Genomic DNA, 22,833 nt, shown 5'->3' on the forward strand with positions numbered 1-22,833 from the left:
TTTCTTGGTAAGTTTCTACTGAGCTCCTACCACATAACCTTGTTGATAACGGTACTGTACGGACTTACACTTTTTTCCCGTCAATCTAACCAACGCTGGAATTACACACAATTCTAAATACAAAATACAGAAATCTGCGCGTCCAAATTAATTTTAAAATTTTGCTAGTATAAAGATTTAAGCGTTCTCTACAAGTTGGCACTAAAATGTAATTTTCGACAAAAAGTAGAGTTTCACCGACGATATGCTGCGTTCTCGATTTTGATTACTGGATATCGATCGGGCGCTAGCTTCACAGATATGAAAAATTATCATGAAAAACAACACAAGCTGGCAACTTCGGATACGTGCATTGTAAACATAAAGGTATTCTACATTGCCAACTTGCTTATTTTTTTATTAACTTTTTTATCAGGTATCTTTTTTTAATTTGAAAAATGTCTTGATTCTCTCTGAAATATCTGAAAAATGTCTCTCAAAGTATACATTATTAGTCAGCAAGTAAACAAAACTTTTAAAGAGTAAATTTTTTACCTGTTACAAAATACAACATATTAAAAAATTATGTAGTCGATTAGGAAAATTATATTTTGAATGAAAAATTGGAAAGTCGATTTGACATCATTCTCTGAGAGATGAAGAACTGAAACAACCTATGCAGAAAGAGTTTGAAAGTTCAGTATCCCAATCGGTTTGTAGAATAGCCACTATACGTTCTATTAATAACTCAAGTTTTTTGTGCCTTTTTGTACTACTTTGTAGACTAAATTGTACATCATTTCTCAACTTTACAATAAGAAGATAATATTGACAATATAGTTATAAAAATTTTAATAAAATTTACTATTTTCATGGATGATTTTGTGGAAAATGTTTGACCTATAAAGTTTTACAAAAAACTATATTTACTAAATTTAAATGAAAATGCAAGAAAGAGAAACATGAAATAAAATATCGACATACACTCATTAAAATTTTATTTAAATTTAACAGATTTATGATTCGTGAATCTGCTTAATTTCATACTCAACCTCCATCCATTGGGTTAAGTTCACGTGTTCAGCTAACTTCATCAGTTTATTGGGAGGTAAATTGAGGATGGTGGTCAATCCTAAGGCCTTTAAAAGACCTTCGACCAGTGCTACCGTTGGTTTTAGACCTTTTGATAACGCATTGACCAGATCGTCGATTAGGGATCGAAGGGCGTCTGTCAGAGGGCTGAAATAGAGGTTAGATTAGTAATTTAGTGAGGAAAATTGTTGATTAAATTGTTTTTGTATTAATATATTAATGTAATATTATCAACTTTTGTCAATTTATATTTTTTAAATTTGGATGCTGGCATTTGTTCACATATTTTCCTCTGTATAGGATTATCTTTTTTTTTGTATTTTTCATCAGGTGTTTCTACAATTTTGAGTATTTTTATTTTGTAATAAATTTTATATTTTTATTTAAAGACTCGCTAGCAATATCATGTTGTTTTTTTTCTTGTAACAAATCCTTTAGTAAAAAATATCTCTAAACATAAATTAATCTTCTAAACAATAAATATACACACATACACGAATAAATTATTTTTTTCATTAAATAGACTTAAGTATAGCATTTTAAGATTAATAATATTTATTTAAAAATTAATATAATAAAGGTACATGAAATAAACGGCTATGTTTTTTCGTTTTTTTTTTACTTTCTGGCCAAATTTTTCTGTTACAAAATTAAATATTTTTTATTTTTAATGAAGCAGAATTTGCTTAGCTCTTTTATTTATTTAGCAAACTGCTACATTCAAATACAAGAAAATAAGTTACAATTCTTTAAAAACATGCTGATAAAACTTATAAATATAAAAAGTAAAATTAGAAAAAGAGTAAAAAACGAACAACAGAAGAGTAAAATATAACATTAAACTTATACTTGAGCTAGATATATTCTTTTAGCAACCTTTTGAAGTCTCTCTTATTTCTTAATACTATTTGGTAACTTATTAAATTCGCTTAGCCCTTTATAAAGTACAGAATTCATTATTCGGGTAGAATAGCACCTTTCTAGTAGAATAAAATCATTTTGATTTCTAGTTTAATAACTGAATATTTTTAAAATATTGGGTTCTATCACAAATATAGGATGGTAACATTTTTTTCTTAATCTTAAATTAAAACACATAGGCACTAAATAAAATCTTTTTCTTAACAGACAAAATAGCTCGCATACATTTTAAAATAGCTCGCATTGCTCAATTTTGAACTAATTGTAATAATTTCTTCTTAATTTCGATCTTAAAATTAGGTAGATTATACATTATATTTGGTCTTGTCTCCATAAATAAGTTCAGTGTAGTACCCTTATCTACATGCTTACGACCACACATATTTAAAGCAAAAATTCCAGCATCAGCATTCCTCATCCCGCATCCCATGAGCCATCCGCTAGATTCAGTCTTTATTTGTGTGCGATACGATTCACTTGTTGAAAAATAAAAAATTACAAACAAAACGCGTAAGAGATGTCGATCTCGTTCCCGCTCGGAAGAAAGGGGCGGGAAAATTGTATCTTTACCTAAACGCATGGATAAAATATTAAGAGTTTTAGAAAATAAGAATACCCCTAAAAAGAGGGTATCATGGGTACTAACAAGTTCAAGTGAGGATAGTGACAATAGTGAGGTAGATAATTATTCGGTTAGTTCACGAAGTGAGATAGAAAGTAGGAACGAGGAAAATGTAGAGGATATAGGTAAATAAAATTTAAACAATACTTGGTTACGGGAAATTAGTTTCTAAATTATTCAACCGACATAAAGACAATATAGACATGTTAGTGGGATACGGTGGTGGTTACTCTAGTTCAACATGTCTGTAGAGTACGGTAGTGGTTACTTTATCTTGGTGTAGAATATAAAATTGGTCAATTATATCCGATTGTCATTTGATGTATTAAAGTATATTGTTAGTGAATATGCTTTAACAATTTCTTTACCTAAAAATGGTTTAAATTCTCATAAAGGTACATTGGTGGTTACCATTATTGAGTGCTTAAAAGTATCTTTCTTGCTTTATACATTTCGCATAAAATTAATAAATAAATATTAAACGCCTACATAATAATAGGTAATTTACCAAGATAAGTTCTATAACAGGGTTGACCCTTAACAATGATAAAGAGGATCCAACGGTATCAAGCCAACAGGATGCTGAAACTTCAAAGCCTTTAGATGAAGGTTTATTAGCTATTTTGGGAAACGATTTGAATAATGAAAGTTCTTATGGTTAACCCATTCAGCCAGAGATTGTAATGAGATGGTTACATATTTCTGCAAATGGGCTTGAAGAGACTGTTCTTAAAAAAGTAAGGGAGAAGTATCCCCTTCCAGAAAATGGTACCTGTTTAGGCCCGCCACAATTAAATATTATGATAAAACAAGTCATTCATGAATCGGTGGAGCGCAGGGATAATAAACTGGCAACAATACAATCACGTCTGGCTACCAGTTTGTCCGCACTTGGTCAGGTTATGACAAAAATGTAAGGAAAGAAAGGAGGGGAGGAAGAAGAGGAACAGCAGGTTAAATATTATATTGAAATCTTAAATGATGCAGGGCGTCTTATAATTGATATTATACTTTCTGAATCTATATCAAGGAGAGAACTTGTAACTTTTGACCTAAACAAAAATGGGAAAAATGTTTTCCCATTTTTCAGACTCACCCATAGATAACTGGCTTTTTGGCAAAGACCTTGAAGGGAGGCTTAAAGCTGCGAAAGAATTACAAGCTTTCTCAAGTCAGCTTAAGATTCCCAAAAGCCAATCGACTAAAAAAGTATCAAATACACCAAGGACTCAATCATTGCCGAAACATTTAAACTTCAAGAGCCTGCCTCAGAGACAACAGGGGGTCCAAGGCAGATGCTATATTCGAGAAGCTCCCCTAAACCGTCCACGTCAAGAGAGAGCGTGGAACCGGAATCAATTCTTGGCCAGGGAGTCGAGGAACCACGAGAAGGAGATCAAGAGAGTTCGTCGTTACTAGAGGTGAGTCGTTATGGCGGCCGCCTACTATTTTTTGTTGACCGTTGGCAGACTTACACTAATGATAAACGAATTTTAGCATGGTTGCAAAGGTTTAAAATTCCTTTTATAATTAAACCATTGTAGAATTTATATATAAGAAAACAAAGATGGTCAAGAACAAAAAGTGATTGAGAATAGTATCCCACAATTACTTAGCGTGGGTGCAATTTCTGAAGTTGTATCATGTAAAAATCAACTTATCTCAGATGTATTTGTTCTTCCTAAGCCAAATGGTTGAAACCGCCTAATATTAAATCTTAAAAAACTAAATGAATATGTCAGCACAAGCCATTTTAAATTAGAAGGTTATAAAATAGCCTCGGCCCTGATAAAACCGGGCTCTTTTATAAGTAAATTAGACTTAAAAGATGCATATTTTATGATTCCAGTGCACAAGAGATATCGCAAGTATCTGAGATTTTATTCTAAAAACACACTATATGAATATAATTTGTCTTTGTTTCGGTTTAAACTATGCCTCTATGGTATTTACAAAACTGCTTAGGCCAGTTGTTTCTTTCTTGAGAGAAAAAGGTCACGTTTTAGTTGTTTATTTAGACGATTTTTTACTACTAGGCGATTCTTATAACCAATGTTTATATAATCGGTTAGAAACTGTTGAGTTATTAGAATATCTCGGATTCATTGTTAATTATAAAAAAGAGTATTTTAACGCCTACAAGTATTTGCACATTTTTAGGTTTCGAGTTTAATACCATAGACATGAGTATTTCTCTCCAGGAAGAAAAAATGTGTAAAATATTATTACAATGAAAACATTTTTAAACCTGGAAACGATGTTCGTTTTGTGTGATATAATCGACATTTTCATAAAATTTTAAATTGCAAACCAACAAAATTCCTAAATATTTAATTTGGTTTTGGTGCTTAAAGTTAATATTGGCTAACCTATGCTTTTTTCCAAATAAGCAGAATTTTGATTTTGCTGTATTAATGCAAAGGCTTTATTAAAGTTATTTAAATTTTTATTAATGTTTTCTTACATCCCATCCACAACTTTTTCAGTCAAATAAATCATGGTATCACAATAATTCTATTTCACACTCATTTACAGCATTAGTTTTATCATTTATATATAATACGAATAAAAGAGGACCTAGACCTACTAGTGCCTTGTAGCCTAAAATATGGCCCCAAATTTGCCTGATAAAGAATTGGTAAATTTTACTTTGTGCTGCCTATATTGTGATGCCACTTCAAGTTTTTATTAATAATATGCCTTTATCAACAGTTTTAAAGGCTCGTTTTAAATCTAAAAAAAACCGCTAACACAAAGTTACCCTTATCGATTTCTGTCAAAAAAATATCACAGATTTTAATGATACAGTTTCACACAAATGATTTTTTCGAAAACCGGATTTGATTTTTCCTAATATATCATTATTATCACAGTGATTTTGTACTTAGTTTTTGTTCTAACACTTTTTCATAAGCTTTGATAATATTGATAGGTCTAAATTCATTTGCCAAGTACGTTTTTTGGTATTTTTTGGATAGGTATCACAGTCGACTCCTTCCAAGCCTCTGTGAATTTATTATTTGTGAGTGATGTGCTTATAATATCTTACATCCTGTTTTCAATAGCATAACGAGAATTACACAATACTTTTTTCGAGATGCCATTTTTCCCATCTCCCACGTTTTTTATATTCCTTAAGATGTCTTTCATATCTGTCATGCTTATTGTTTGAAAATGTGGAAACTGATTATAATTTCTATCTTGCGTTGCTAATAACAATTTCGAACAAAAAAGATAGATAATAATAAAGATTTCATTGTTTACCGTAGAGGTATAAATCAATACAATAATACTGACCAACTACACAGTTATCTTTTAAATGCTCAGTGGAATAATGATAGTGCAGATGTAGATGTAATAGGAGGTATATTTATAATAATATTACTAACATTTTGAATAATATGTGCCCTAAGCAATAACTTATGATTAAACAAAAATATCTAAATAAAGAATGGATAACATCTGAAATTAGACAACAAAATTCAATTGTTTTGTTTATTCCCGATAACGGGTAATTTTTGTTTTATTTGGTGGATGTATATGTTTTTTGTAATGTTCTGTATCATAATACATTTACCTAAGTGACCTACATGCATTTTTCTTGGAGATAAAGACTTCCCCTATTTGTAATCTTTATTTGAAAGAGTATCTTTCATTTTATATTACCTTATCACAATGCTTTGAAAAAAGAGTTGTCTTGGATCCAAAATTCCGCTTTTTCTATATAATTTATCTGAACAGTATTATTTGTTTCTACCTAAAACAATTTTTAAAATCCATGTTTGAACAATTTCCAATGGGTGTAAGTTGATCTTTAGTGCTCGACCCCAAACTAAAATACCATAGTTCAAATGTGGTTGACTTTTTCAGTTCTTTAAATTTAATAACAAAACATCTTATTTTATTAGTTACGTTGAATGTGATTATGCCATTTGAAATTTGCGTTAAAAATATACCTAAATATTTGATTTTGTCCGCTCTTTTTATCTTAAAATCTACATTTTTTATCCGAATACTAAGGTTTTTAAAATGTGGCAATTCAGGATTCATAACATCCGAATGGCAGAAAATATGTTTTATCAAAATTTATTATTAATACTTGGTTGTTAAACCAACGAAATACGTTTGCAAAATCTAACTCCGCCATACCCGAGAGATCGTCCCAGGTATCTCCCACATAAATTATGCATGTGTCATCAGCAAAACAAAAATTCGCCTGAATAAATTATTTATAAGTATACAAGGTAAAAAAAATGAGGCCCAAAACAGTACCCTGAGGGATGCCTATGTCAATTAGGATCTCTTCACTATCATTATTGTTAATGGATATACATTGAGTTCTTTCCAGCAGATAACCTTTAAAGAAATTAAACGTAAGTCCTCTGATCCCAAGGTTCTCCAAAACATCCATAAGAATTCTGTCAATGCTGTTAATAGCCTTGGCTAGATCTAAAAATACACACAAGATTTTTTTTCATTTATCAATAGTCAAATAATACTTTTGTAGCTAATTTTATCAAGGCATCTTCTGTTGACATGTCCTGCCTAAAGCCGAACTGCTTTTCTGACTTTATCAAGCGTATCTCGATTATTTTTCAAAAAAATTCACTGATACAGCCTAATAATGATATGGGCCTATAACTATTAAGGTTATCCTGTGAGCCCTTCTTATAAAGAGCCTTTATAACAGCTTTCTTTAATGCTCTTGGAAAATATTCTAACTCAAAACTTCTATTTATCAAAAATGCTAAGGGCCTGTTAGAGCTTTAGAATTGTCCTTGATTATATCACTCTTTATGCCGTCGATCCCTGAAGCCTTACCCTTCTTATAGTCGATATTACTTCTAATATTTCAATAACATCGGTAGGAACCAAAACAAGTTCTTATGAATCTTTAGGCGAGGAGATTGATACTTTTTTTCAATCTTCATTTGTTTGGTCATATTATGACCAATGGTACCAAAATGGTTGTTAAAGTGAGAAGAAATTTCTTTTGGATTATAGACAGTAAAATTCTTGATCTCAATTTTTGATATTTCTCTCCAAACTTTATCTTTATTAAGAACACGTTTAACATTTTTCCATAGCTTATTTGGATTATTTAAATTTTTGTCTATTCGAGATTTATAATAATTTAGGGGTTCTAATAAAATGTTTTACAGTGACCGCCTAAAGTTCCGCATAAATTCGATAAAAATTAGAGACATGATTTTTTGAGAAAACGCTCGGACCCGTCGATTTTTATTTTAAGTTGCGCATTATTTCACATGAATGTTTGTATACAGGGTGGAACAAAAAAACGATATGACGTCATAGGTAATTTTTTTAAATGGAATTTTTTATTGCATTTTTGAAATATAGGTGAAATTCCAAGCAAGTTTCGTATAATACACCTTAACTCAAAACTCAACGGTATATAGAAATATTTACATTTAACCAACAAGAAAGCAAGTAAGTACGTCTATTTACAAATTAAGATAAAATGAAGGATAAAATGTTATAAACTGTGAAAACTCTTATTAATGTATCAAGTGTTCAAACTGATCCCCATTTACTTTTTGGCAGAAAGCAAGATGGTTTACAAACTCATGTAAAACACTATTAATTATTTCGGGTGATATACGTCTAATTTCATATCTAATTCTATTTTTCAAATTTTCTACGTTGTTTGGCTTCTCAATATACCCTTTACTTTTCAGGTACCCCTATAGAAAATAGTCGCAGAGATTTTAAATCAAGAGATTTAGATTGCCCAGTGGCGAAGCGTACGAGTAGACAAGGTAGACACTGTCTACCCAAAATTATCCAGTTACTTCTCATTAATTTATTACGTAATTATTTCATGTAATTGTTAAATTCAAATTAAAAAAAAAATAACACAGAATGTAGTCGCTCTCCATACTATTATTATAATAGTATCTAAACGGCTATAATATCTATCTATCTATAATATCTAAAGCGCGCCCCGCCTGACGCACCAATTAAAATAAAAATGCAGGGCTGACACCCAATTTAATGTATACGAGCCCCAGGAAGACACATTGATATTTGTCTTCCGAAATTTCGAGCATCTAATCGAACCATATAAAGTCCAGTTCAAAGATCTATTAGAATCTTTGATGTGTCGCAGATGCCGCACTAACTAGTCCATGCGCCTATGTCATATTTATTGTTGCATGATATATATGTTTAAATGGCAAAATTTTATATTGCCTATCTATGAAATCATTTTAAATATACGTAAAACCCCATGTTTTATACTATTTTTTATTTTTCTTTCGAAAATGTCAATTTTTAGAAAGAAAATAATATCACAAGAAAATAATATCAAAAAATTGACCGCGGACTAAAATCCAAGCATCTTATAAAATATTTTAAACACTTCCAGCACTCACAGACTTGTCACCTCTTTTTAGCCAGTCTATTAAACAAAGATAAAACACCTGCGTTCTGGCGATTCCTACTTTAGGCTGTGCAAGTGATTGTGTATCTCTCTCTATCCCACTGATTTAGAGAATTACGGGGCCGTAACCAAATAAATTTTTGGGCTGTTTTTGTATTACTTTCGACGTGTTTTTAAAGAGATCTTTAAGGATGGGTCTATCGCCTTTAAAATAGTTGTTGGATGGGTCTATCACCTTTAATAGTTGGGAGGGGAGAGGGGAGCCATGTGAGGTTATTATTTGATGTGTTTTGCCGGTTATGCTTTTTACACGTTTATGAAAGTAAAGAATTTAGAATTTGGCCTGTATTCGCCTAAATTTTTTGCAGTTTTTACTGTTAGGAAGTGTGTTTTTTTATTTGTGTTTGTGGATTTGTTTTGGTATTATACCTAAAGACCTTAAAATATTTCGACCCTGGGAAAATTTGGCAAATGAAGCGGAAAGTGTTTGTGCGGGCTTATGGAGATCGTGGGTGTACAAGACAATAACATTTGTGATAAAAACAATAAGAGTGATCTGGACAGTGATTTAGACTTACATAGTTCTGATAGTTCTTTTTCTAGTATTGAGGAAGCAAAAAGAAGCAAGGGAAGTAGAAGCTACAGAGGAAATCAAGCAAAACGTAATTGTTTAAGTACAGACGCCAAACAAATTTATCTAAATATCTATAACAATCTAAGGAATGATCCTCAGTTCACAAATGATTGTAGTGCTTTGCAAAAAACAGCGTTTTTAACAGGGGTTCCCTATAGTACAATATGCCTGTAAAAAAAGGATTAAAGATAGAATAAAAAGGAAAGATGCAGGACAATCAAAGGGACTTGACACGTATATTGCCAAATTGCTAAGGAAAGGTGTGTATTCTAAATACAAAAACAATGAGGTTCTGACCATAGACATCTTATCGGCAAGGGACAAACATTTCTCAGTCTCAACCTTGCGGATATACCTGATAAAACTTGGATTTAAGCTTAAGATGGTTAACAAAAGAGCTGCTGTAATGGAATTGTCAGGTGGTGTATAAAATATTTGAGGAAAATTAAATAAATTTGGGAGGAAGAAAGATCCATATATTATTTAGCCAAAACATGATATGATACATTTATGATTGATGTATGATTTCCATTCTCTGGGAAAAAAGTCCCTTTTTTGCCATAGTAAGAAAATCCTATTTTTATTAATTAAACAAGTTTAAAGTTTTGTTTTTTTCAGCTTACTACCCCTGTTTGTCCTTCAGCGACACAATAAAGTATATATAATGTAATGCTTTAGTATCCATATGCTGATGTGCGGGATGAAGTTGGAATCCATGGCGGCAACAGAGAAACTGTTTCCTTCCTTAATGGAAGAAACTGCTAAAGAACAATGGCAAAAAAACAGAATTTAAAAAATTGTATAACTTTTTGGGCCAGATTCAAAAGAGTGGGTAAATTTATAAAAGTATTTAGTATCCTCACTGTAGTTTTAGGATCCAGTATACTTAAAATGTAGTGTTTTGTATAAGATTTTTAGTTTCTAGTATAAGCATTTATTTTTGTTAATTTTTATATAATCTCTCCTAATATGCATAATAACTAAATACGAGGCAAACAAATTAATAAATATTACATTCAGGATGTAAAGTGTGTTTTTTTATAAGTAAAACTTGTGTCTTTTAAACGCATAAAGTATAGACAGCTAGATGATTTTTAATGTAAAAGTTTATTTTAAAAAATATACTTCCAATTTTCTGACTACATAATTACTTTTTATCAAAAGAAATTGGTACTAAATATAGAGATGGGGGTTTTCATGAGTATATTATTATAATAATATATCATAATATGTATTAATTAAAAAAAAACTATAATAAAGGACATTGAATATAGCAGCCACAATCCCCATTAATAATCACCACCATGTAAAAATAAATCTCAATTCCCAAAAATAGGAAATATATAAAATTTGAAGACAAACCAAAACATTTTACACTTTTGTGTCAAAAAGTAACTATTTAATGCCTTAATACACAGAATAAATGGGCCTAAGTAATTTATCACCTATTCTCTCATTAAACTCAAAAATGCTTTATTGTCAATATAAACATAGAAGTTGAAGACAAAGCCAATAGTCTGTACATTAAAGAAATAAAAACGAGAAACTAATTTAAAATAAAATAAAATTATATAAAACTTTGAAAAATACTTAAATGTTAATCATTAAAAAATTCACCTAAACTATAGTACGCAGCCTTAACGAGCTATAACAGCCTTTCTACCTCCATATATGATAGAACTACGGACAAGTTCAAAATGAGGAATGGGTAGCCTTAACAAATAATTTTGTCGCGTATTATAGTGGCTTTCTAAGTGGAGTTCCTGTTTATATTTTCTAAAAACTAAGCAAGCTGTTTCCAAAATAAAAATACAACACAGGGTTAAAATATTATGACTTACAAAAAGCGGGCGACATGAGTCACGAGGCTTGGCCCCACATAGATATCCAATGGTCCTTTTCTGGAGTACAAACACTGAACTAAAAAGTGAATTTGAACATGAACTTCAAAAGCAAATTCCATATCGAAGGTGCCACTCGATAATCGCGAAGTATGCAGATCTGGCGATGGAGAAATTAAGACTGGTGGCAATAACCCTTAGGGCGTAGCAGCCTGATGAGACTTTTCTACATACATTAAAAATATGGTCTTCAAATTTAAGGAACTTGTCTATGGAAAGACCCAAAAACTTACTGAACGGTGGCATGGTGATGGCTTCATTATTTAAACATATATCATTTGTATTACATTTAAAATTAAGGATATTTGTTTTGGAAACATTAAATGTCAAAAAATTTGCATCACACCAGTCTTTTATTTTTAACAAATCTGCACGTATATTGGCCTCCATTTGAGAAACATCAGAGTCGTGCCAGAGGATGGTGGTATAATGGGCAAATAATGTAAATTTGCCAGTTACCTGCAGTTGTGGCAGATCGTTCACATAAATGAGAAAAAATAAAGGACCAAGTACTGATCCTTGCGGAATACCCACATTTATATTAAGTTCCTTAGAGATACCACCATTAAATTTGACAGCCTGGACACGATTTGATAAGTAGAAACGGAACCACTGAAGTGCAGTTCCTCTGAAACCATAGAGATCCAGTTTCATCAGCAGCACTCTGTGACTCACGCAGTCAAATGCCTTGGACAACTCACAGAATACCGCTGCTGCAACTTCACCAACATTCAGTCGGTTGTACAGGTGCTCTAGAAAGCTAAACATAGCATCATTTGTGCTCACAGACTCACGAAAGCCAAACTGCTGAAGACTCAATAGGCCAAACCTATTTAAAAATGAAACCATCCTGACCTTAACGAGCGGTTCCACTATCTTGGCTAAAGTAGGCAATAACGCTATAGGTCTAAAGTTAGAAGGACAGTCGCGATCGCCACCCTTGTAAAGAGGAACAATCATTGCTCTTTTTAAGCACTCTGGGAAAACTCCAGACATAAATGAAAAGTTAATTGACTCGGCCAAGACTTGCAAAGCAATAAGAGGTAAAACAGAAAATATTTTAAGAGAAAGCCCATCCCAACCTGATGAACTCTTATTTTTAATATTAACCATTAACTGTTTAAGCTCTTCTACACTTGTGGGGGCAAAAAAGAAAGATTCGGCTCCTACCACATTGCTGAGATAGCTCCTGGGATCTATTTTTTGTGAGAGATTGCTGCAAGGTTACTAGCAATATCACAGTAGAAGGAATTGAAGACATTGGAATCTAAGGTACTTGGAATAACCAAGATATTATTTTTGCCCCTAAGCTCATTTAAAATCTTCCAAGACTCTTTTGCTCTGTTGGAGGAATTATTTATCCTCCTTTGAAAGTAGGTCCACTTAGCCATTCTTAGTTTCTGTAAATCTTTTATACTACGGTATCTGTTATAATAATTTAAAAATGTTGCATTGTTCATAGCATATTTCCCAGATTCTCGTAAACCCTTAGTATACCAAGGTTTTCTATTTCGTTTCTTAATATTGACAACAGGAAAAGCAGTGTTAAAATTGTTTAATACTATTTGATGAAAGCTATGCAGTGGGTTAACAGTAGTCAGTAGTCAATACATTATTCCAACTTGACATATTGCAAAGCAAAGAGACTTGACTTGTTATAAGGGACTGATGGCGCTAAAAACTAAACTTATGAAATTAAAATTTTTGGTTAAACTCATTTAACGTATTTAAATCTCATATTTAAATTAAATATTATCTTGCTATTAACTATCCTGAATTTCTAACTTAATAAAACTAAACCCAAAAATCCCGAATAATAAAGTTTTAAATACAAATAAATTTTAAGACCGGACCTGTGCAACTTTTCACGCTTGAGTGGCTGTGACTTTAGGCGTTTAACAAAATAGTACATGGGCGCATGTAGGCAAATTTTACGAATCAAATGTATAAATTCTTAAAAAAATGCCTAAAATATTTATTTATTTAATGAAATGAATAAATATCGAAGTCGACCAGCTATTTTATTATGACACGCTTGATCTGGTCGCCCGCAATACATCTTCAGTTTTGTTTTTTGATGAATCTGCATTTGGCATTTGGTGCGGGCGTGTGCTATTGTAATTTAATAATTAGTATTTTTATTTTTGGGTGTATAGAAAAGATTTTTTTAGTGGGTATTTTAGGGGTTATTTATGAACGACTGTTTGATATTGGCAATTGTATTTTAGTTGTGTTTTTTTTGTAAGTAGTATTTATTTTTATCTATCTATCTTTTTATGCTAGTAGTAATAATTTTTTTCTTTTTTATATCACTACATATTTTTCTCTTTGAGTTAATATTTGATGCGCTTTCATTCTCTATTTCATTAAAGTGAATAATATTGAATACACATTTTTTTCTAATTAACAATTTTTATTGTTTGTCCACCCGAAAGAAAAGTTCACGCTTCGCCACTGCTATTGCCCTCTTCGTCCTATCCAGCTTCCTGGAAACACTGTATCTAAATCATTACGGACATCTCGAAAGAAATGTGGCGGTGCGCCGTCTTACTGAAACCACAAATTATCTGTCGGGACAGCAGGGTCTTGTTCGTCTGGGTATAGGGCAGCCAAAGCACGGATAAGATCTTCTTGAAGAAAATTCAAATAGCGTTGTCCTGTTAACTTTTCTTCGAAAAAGTATGGCCCTATTACTTTATTTTCTACGATACCAGCCCAAACATTAATAGATTTACGGTACTGTGTATGAGCCTCAGTTGCCCAGTGTGGATTTGACACTGACCAGTACCGACAATTTTGCCGATTTACGACACCGTTTAAACAAAAAGCTGCTTCATCCGAAAACAAAACTCGTAACACAAACTGACGGTTATTATTGCAAATGTTCATCATTTGCTCGCAAAATTGGTTTCTTCCATCAGGATCGTCCTTATTTAATTGTGTATTAGTCTAACTTTATAAGGGTGGTATTCATTTGCTTTTAAGATGCTAACTGACATTCCAGTTGTATTATTATCAACTGAAATTTGTAAAGTTGCATTGTTTGGATTTTCTTCGACCGAGAGCAGAACGTTTAATTTTGTTTCTTCAGAAATTTTTGGACGACCTGATCTTGGCAAATCCCTAAAATGACCTGAAGTTATGAATTTGTGCTCTATTCTACGAAATGTTGACTGAGAAATAGGATGATTTGGGTATTTGGCATTAAACAGTTAACTTACTTCTTTTTGCGTGCGCACTCGATCTCCGTACCCTAGCATCATCAAAATTTCAATTCGTTGGGTTTCCGTTAAATTAGCCATAATTTATTCTAATAATTAATAATTTTCGAACTGACAGTGACATTTCAAAATGGAGATTCTTGTGTATGTGTGCAACCATGGAAATAGAAACAATTGGCAGTGTTTATAACAATATTTTTATCCTCGATTTTACCTTAATTTGTAAATAGACGTACTTATTTGTTTTCTTATTATTTAAATGTAAATATTTCTGAAACAATTGACTTTTGAGATAAGGTGTGTTATACAAAACTTGCTTGGAATTTCGCCTATATTTCATAAATGCAATAAAAAATATAGCATTCCATTAAAAAAAATGACCTATGACGTCATATCTTTTTTTTTATTCCGCCCTGTATACAAAAATTTATGTGAAATAGTGCGCAACTTAAAATGAAAATCGACGGATTCTCAGAACCTCAGTTTTCTCAAAAAATCATGTGTCTAATTTTTATCGAAATTATGCATAACTTTAGGCGGTCACTGTATAAATTTCGGTACTTTTTAAATTATTCTTGAGACTCTAGGTTTTGTGAGTGTTTCGTAATTTTTTTATATAGAGTATATTTATTTTCCATCGATTTTAGTAAGGCGGGAGTTATCCAAGGACTTTTACTGACTTGATTTATTTTGTAGCTCTTTATTGAAGTGCCAGATTCAAGTAGGTCAATATAACTCTTCAAACAGTGAATAAAATTATCTGTTGCGAGATCCAAATTATCTTCAGCATAAATAAAATTGTATCGTTCCTGCAACAAACAAATGTTAACCTTTTTTTTATTTCAATACATTTTATCAAAAGTTAGGCAGTATTGTTAATGACAGGAGTATTAGGCATGTACCACTATCTGGACGCGTTATTTTATAAATTGCTGATATAAATCCATATTAGCTAAGTATATTTGTATATTCTTCGATGTAATCATTACTTAAGTCAATATTAATATCGCCTAGCCAAACATAGTAATCAAATTTCTTTATACATTAGGGATGCTTTTAAGAAAAAATTTCAAAATTTGTATTAAATGCATATACACAAGTGGATGGAGGTCTATAAGTTAAAATAATGTCGATCTTAGTGTTATTTACTTTTTATGTTAAGTGACTTTAATCTGATTAAGAGGATATATATGAAAATTCTGTTTCAAAGTTTGGTCTATATAAACCACTGTTCTATCATTGTTATTCAAACTCCCCTCACTATACAGTGTGGTGACTTTAACTGGAATAAATTCAGTTAAAACTAATCAAATTTTATCTCGCAAAATTCCTGAGACCCGTCGATTTTTGTTTATTTTATTGGTATCGAGACATTTCCTGACATTGTTGTAGTGTCACTGTTAAAGTGAATTTCAACCAGTTGTTAAATAAGTTAACTTATATTGAAAAAATGCCTTATTTATCCGAATCCCACAAGATTGAAATCTTAATGATGATTGGTTATGGGGACAGAAGTCGTACTCAGCTAGAGGTTGTCCACTTATTCAGGCAGAAATATCCAGATTTGCCACCTATTAACCAAGGTACGGTTAGTAAAATCGAAAGCAGATTTCGAGAAGTTGGGCACGTGAGGGATGTTTCAAGACAAAGCTCTTCTAAAATCGATGAAAACACCCAATTAAATGTATTGTTGGCGATGGAAGAAAATCCGGTAACTGCAGCGAAAACTCTATTCATCATAAATCTGTTCTAAAAATTTTAAAAAGTGCAAACAAACGACCTTATAAAATGCAACCCGTTCAAGAGTTATTGGAAGACGATCCAGATCGCAGTGTTCGACGAAAATCGCATATCTTTGGAGTGGATCCTTTTTTCTGATGCGGCTACATTCACTCTAAATGGCCATGTTAATAAGCAGAACTGTCGCTACTGGTCTGACGAGAACCCACACTGGGTAAGGGAAACTAATACACAATATCCCCAGAAATCTAATGTTTGGGCTGGCATAATTGGCAGGCAAGTTATAGGGCCCATATTTTTCAATGATACTTTAACTGGGGAAAGATATCTAGAATTTCTTGAACATAAACTAGTTCCAGTCTTACGTACCTTATATCCGAGTCAGTTCGATCCAGATTTGTATGATGAAAGAATCTGGATGCAATAAGATGGTGCTCCCCCACATTATGCCCGTAATGTACGCCAGTATTTAGATGACAATTTTCCAAACAGATGGATTGGTAGAAGGGGTGCAATCGAGTGGCCGGCACGTTCTCCCGATCTCACCCCACTTGATTTTTTTCTGTGGGGACATTTGAAAAGTCAAATTTATATGAGCAAACCAGGAAACTTAGACGAACTCAAAGAATTTATTAGGCAAGAAATCCGACAAATATCTCCAGAAGTGTTAGAAAATGTCAGAAACGAATTTTATTATCGTCTTGGGCTTTGCCAACAAGTAAATGGTGCTCATCATTTTGAGCATCTTATACATTAAACGCAACTTTTAATAATTTAATGGTTTTTATTTTTTTTTCGTATTTCTCCTCTAGATAATCACAAAAGTAAATAGAACAATTTAATCAAGAAAAAGGGCTCTTTTTAATAAGAGTTTAAAAAAAGTGGCTTTTCATTTGAAAAAAAAAAGTTGGGGTTAATTTGGACCCCCCTGTAGGTGAAAAAATACAAAAACTATCTTGAAATGTGAAAAAAAATAAACAAAAATCGACGGGTCTCAGGAATTTTGCGAGATAAATTTTGATTAGTTTTAACTGAACCATAAAACATTAGGTAGTGATTTATCGCTCGAAACAAAGGTTTCAGTTAAAATTATCACAGGTAAAATGTCTACCTAGACTACTTAAGAGATTGTTAAATTTTTTTGATAAACTTCTAATGTTGGTAAGGAAAATTAAAAAGTGTTTATATCGTCTCTTAAATAACTATTCATTTTGGCTAAAAAACAATTTGCACATAGACCAGCACACAATTTATAATTAATATTCTAAGTGCTTACCCCGACAAAACTGTATACAATAAACAACAATAACATTTTAATTTTTTTTTATTTCTTTAATTTTTAATTTCTGTTTAAGATATTTTTAAATTTTTGATCAATGGTTATATTATCGATTTATCAATTTTTTTTATTTTTTTTAACGCAATGCGTTCTTATTGAATTTTTTTTATAACTTACAAATTTGAAAAATTGAAAAGTAAAATAAATCTTAAATCAAATTAATAAAAGTAAAAATCAGATAAAGACGAAAAAATGTCTTAAAAAATTAATAAAATACATTTCGTGTATTATAAATTATAATAAACTAATGAATTATTTAAGCGGATAAATTAAATCCCCAGTTTAACAGATTTAAATTTTTATTTATGTATTTTAAAAATATTGTTTTCTGTAATTATCAATATAATATTTGTTTTGCTTTTCAAATTTTCTTTTTTTTTTGCTATATATTTTATATTTTTTTAAGACTCGTTGAGAATTTTACGTATACTCTTTTTTTTTCTGGAATTAATAATTACTTTATATCATAGTGAATTTAGACTCATAAATACAGTAGAAATATATGAAAAGGTGTTGGAACTTGTTGTAAAAGAACAATTACTTAATTACTGCAATAATAACAATATTTTGGTCATAAATCAGTCTGGTTTCCGTGAAAGTCACTCTTGTGAATCTGTAATTATTAATATCTGTCATAGTTTTCTAAAGGAAATTGATAAGGGTAATTATGTATTGGCAGTATTTTTAGATTTCCGAAGGGCATTTGAAACAGTTGATAGAAAGATCTTATCGAAAAAACTTAAATTTCTTGGTATTGGGCAGACCAAGAGTATTAAATTGGTTTGAATCATATTTATCCAGTAGGCGACAAAAAGTTAAATTTAAAAACTATATTTCAGAGTCATTAAATGTTGAGTTGGGAGTTCCGCAGGGTACTGTTTTGGGTCCTTTACATAAATTATATAGTCAAATCTGTTAATCGATGCAAAATCGAATTATTTGCTGATGATACAATGATTTATTTGGCAGGGAATGATATAAATCATATGCAAGAGAGTGTGAATAATGATCTAAAAGGCTTGTTTGAGTAGCTTAGTAATAAGAATGTTAGTATTAATACATTGAAATCAAAATTTTGTTTGTTTGGAAAAAAAAATAAGTTGTCGAATATTGATTTGGAAAACTTGAATATTAGGATCAATGACACAAGAATAAATCACGAAAACCAAATTAAATATTGAGGAGTTATATTTGATTCAAATCTAAGTTTTTACGCACATGCTGACTATATCACAAAAAAATTTGCAAAAAAAGTTGTTTTTATTGCCAGGGTAGGATCTTAATTGCCACTAGGTACAAAGTTGTTATTATATAATAGCATTGCAGCCCCACATCTCGAATTTTGCGCAACACTTTTGTATAATCTACCAAATTTTAAAATAGAAAAACTGTAACTTGTACAAAATAGAGAACCATTTTAAACTGTAATAGATACACACTTAGCTCAACAATGCTTAATGTATGCAATATGTTATCTGTAAAACAAAAAATTATGTTCAATATATATGTTTTATTATTTAAAATTAAAAATAACATGTTACCACAGTATATTTGTAATAATATTAAATTTTTTAGTGATGTACAACACAATAAATTGTAATGATTTTATTTTAACCGATAGATGTGCATCTAGTCAAATGTTGAATTCTTTTTTATATAAGGGCTTGTATGAATATAATATGTTGCCAATTACTATAAAAAATTGTGATGGTCTAACTGCATTTAAAAAACTTCTGAAAGAGCATATTTAAGTTTAAATTATTATTTATGTATTTTATTTATTATGTATAATTTTTTCTTAATTCCATTTTTTTTAAATTTTATCTGTTTAACAATACGTTAGTAGAAGTGCATTTGTGGTCTTGTATGTGGCTTTTAACAACTTTTGGATGGGCCATTGTGGGGAAAGGCCTAGATCGGGGCCGAGACGGTGTTTGCGGACCGGAATAAAGCGGCATCCATGGATTACCGGGATGCTGTGGTTCCTGGTACCACACTGTGGTGAAACCGGGGCACCGCGGGTTCTCGCCGGGTTGACCCCCATTGAACCCAATTCAACTAGGCCACAACTTGACCCAGATACCGGTGTCGTCATTGCCGCTATGCGATTTTATATTTCTATAGTTTACAATAACTTGTTTTGTCAAATAATCGGTTTGCAGTGACCCACGTATATATTAATTCGATATTTGTTATTCCTGCTTACGAAAGTATGTTATAATGTACTGGGTTTACAAAAATATTATAATTTCATTGAACTTTGTAAAAATATATTGTATTTTATATGCAGCTTTTTTTATGCTAAATAAAGATTATTATTATTATATTATTCTTAAAAAAAACTAAAGGAAAAAATTTTAATTTTCCTCTAAACAATAAATAAATAAAGAGATGATTTAAATTTTCTAATAAATATATTTGTTTAGAAATTATAATAACAAAAGTAAATAAAGTATGCGATTAAATAATTTTGTGCTTCTTTTAATTTAAGTCAAGTTTTAGACTGTTAGTTATTCTGTTAATATTCTTATATTCTGCAAGATTTTTTTTTTCTTATTTCATTTAAAAATTTGTTTATAATATATTGGTAAAATAAGTTTACTTTCTTCATATATGTGCCTCTCTTTAGAATTTTCTTTTGAGCTTTTTATTTTGGGATAAAATCATATGCTTTTTCTGTTAAAATTTAAATTTTCTTTTATTTTTAATAACGTAAATGTTTTATTTATTTTTTTATTTGAAATAACAAATAAACAACAAATAAGATATATATATTATAATATTTCTCCTTTTATTTTTTTAATTTCTTTTATTATTTGTATTGCAATTTCTACTATCAACGTAATAATTATTTTTATTTTTTAAATGACTTATAACTAATTAATATACATACAAAATTAATTAGAAAAATGAAAATTTTAAGAAGAATAAATGTAAAAATAATTTAAGAATATAGGAAAAAAAGGTAATATTTTTTTCAAAATATTTAAATTGTGGTTTGAGTAATACACATTTTTTAAAATAAATTCGTTAATAAAAAAAATTCTGATAATTTTTTCTGTGATTTTTGAAAATTCTGATTTTGAAATTTATAATATTTATTAGTTTCTTATTAATTTTTTGACTTATTATTTATTATAATAAATATATAGGATATATTATAATAAATAAAATATATCATTATTTAATTTCGTTTGAAACCTTATTTTGGCCTTTTTTCATATATTTCTCTCTATTAATTTTTTCCTATTTTTTATTCAATTGTGAAAAATGCTTTAATTAAAAATAAAGTAAGAAAATAATAATATATTTCTCTAAACAATAAGTAAATAAATCGATGATTTAAATTTTCTACTAAATAGACTTAAAATCCCATTTAAAAATTAATAATATTTATTTAAAATTAATAAATTAGAAATGCAGAAAATATGCAGTTATATAATTTTAGCCTTTTTTTTTAAATTATAATTGTAACAAAACCATTTTTGTTGCTTCTTCATTTTAAAGTAAAATCTATTTTTCAATATTTGAATTTTCTATTTTTTATAAACCGCTGATTTTTTTCAATTTTTATTTCAACATATAAATTAGTTAGATATAACATTTCTCTCTGTAATTTATTTTATTGCAAAATAAATTAAATCAATTATATATTATACTGTTTCTTTTTGTCTTTTTCTCTATTTTACCTTTCTAAATTTTTTGTTTAATTTTTTGTCACTTTCACTGTTTTTACTATCGAAAACTATCTATTACGAATAATTGTTTTTATTTTTCTTTTAATAATGATTTATATACTTATTTATTATTATACTTACATATTTGATAGAAAAAACAAAATATAGAAAAGTAAAAACAAGAATAAATTTACAAATGACTTATTAAAAGTCAAAATAAGAAAAAAGTGGAAAAATTTCTTTAAAAAATATTATAATTATTTCGTGTAACACGAATTGTTAAGATCAAATTAATTAATTAACAGAATTTTTAAAATCCTTAATTAAATAGACTTAACTATTATTTATAAATTCTATTTAAGAAATAAAGATTTAAAGAACATAATATAAAAACACAAGAAAGGAGAAATACTATATGATCAAATTTTAAATACAAATGCTCATATTTTCTATTCAAAAAAATGTTAATTCTTTGTTTTTGTGGTATGTTCCTAATGTACAATATGAATTTTTTTTTATTATTATTTTATTTAAATTAAAAAAATATATTTTTTTGTTTTTGCGTAAATATTGCAATGCCGTCACATCAATTTTAACAGCTAAATTATCTGAAATTTTCAGGAATTAAAATTTTTTTTTTTTGATAAAACACTTTAAATATTGGCATCTTATTCTGAAACTCCCTATACGATATAAACAATTTTTTTCTTCGATGTATTTTAAAATTAATCTTTAATATTTTTTTAAAATGAATATGGAATAAAAAATATGAATACTAATAAATAAAATAATTGTGCAACTTACTTAACTCCCAAGAGATCAACCAAAAGATCTGACGTTAGACCTTCGACTCCCTTAAAAACCCCATCGAGAAGTTTTAGTAAGTTTTTAAGTAAATCGCCTAGAAGACCTGGGGATTTTTTTTTATTAAATAAAAAATTATAACGAAAACAAAAAAAAATATGTGTGCTATTTTTTTACCTCCATTCAATGTCGCAGCAGAGACACTCAATGCCGACAATGCCAAAACTGAGACAAAAACAATTTTAGTTAATGAAATCATGTTTTTTCATGTAAATCTTATGTTTTCCACAAGAAATATGCCAAAAACTTATTTATATAAATAGGCATTCTTACGTAACTTTTTCAAAAAATTTAATAGGTAAAAAATAATAGTTTATTACATTGCAAGTAGAAGCTAATTGAGATAAGAAAATTTAAATTTCATGTGTTTCGCACGTTTATAGAAAATTTGGCACAATAAATTCTGTAAACCCATTTGTTATTACTCAAAAAAAAGCAAT

The 22,833-nt window shown here is 29.8% G+C and overlaps 1 protein-coding gene across 1 annotated transcript; it reads right to left on the minus strand.

Annotated features, from left to right (window-relative positions):
• Positions 1-960: 960 nt before the first annotated feature.
• On the minus strand, positions 961-22,659 carry LOC126739434 (uncharacterized). Its single transcript, XM_050445122.1, has 3 exons — positions 22,511-22,659; positions 22,334-22,439; positions 961-1,218 (listed from the first exon to the last, which is right to left on the minus strand). The coding sequence occupies exons 1-3, from the start codon at positions 22,590-22,592 to the stop codon at positions 996-998; spliced, it is 411 nt and encodes a 136-aa protein (XP_050301079.1). The 5' UTR covers positions 22,593-22,659; the 3' UTR covers positions 961-995.
• Between the last annotated feature and the right edge of the window lie 174 nt (positions 22,660-22,833).

The sequence above is a fragment of the Anthonomus grandis genome, chromosome 8 (assembly GCF_022605725.1).
Source record: "Anthonomus grandis grandis chromosome 8, icAntGran1.3, whole genome shotgun sequence".
NCBI classification, from domain to species: Eukaryota; Metazoa; Arthropoda; class Insecta; order Coleoptera; family Curculionidae; genus Anthonomus; species Anthonomus grandis.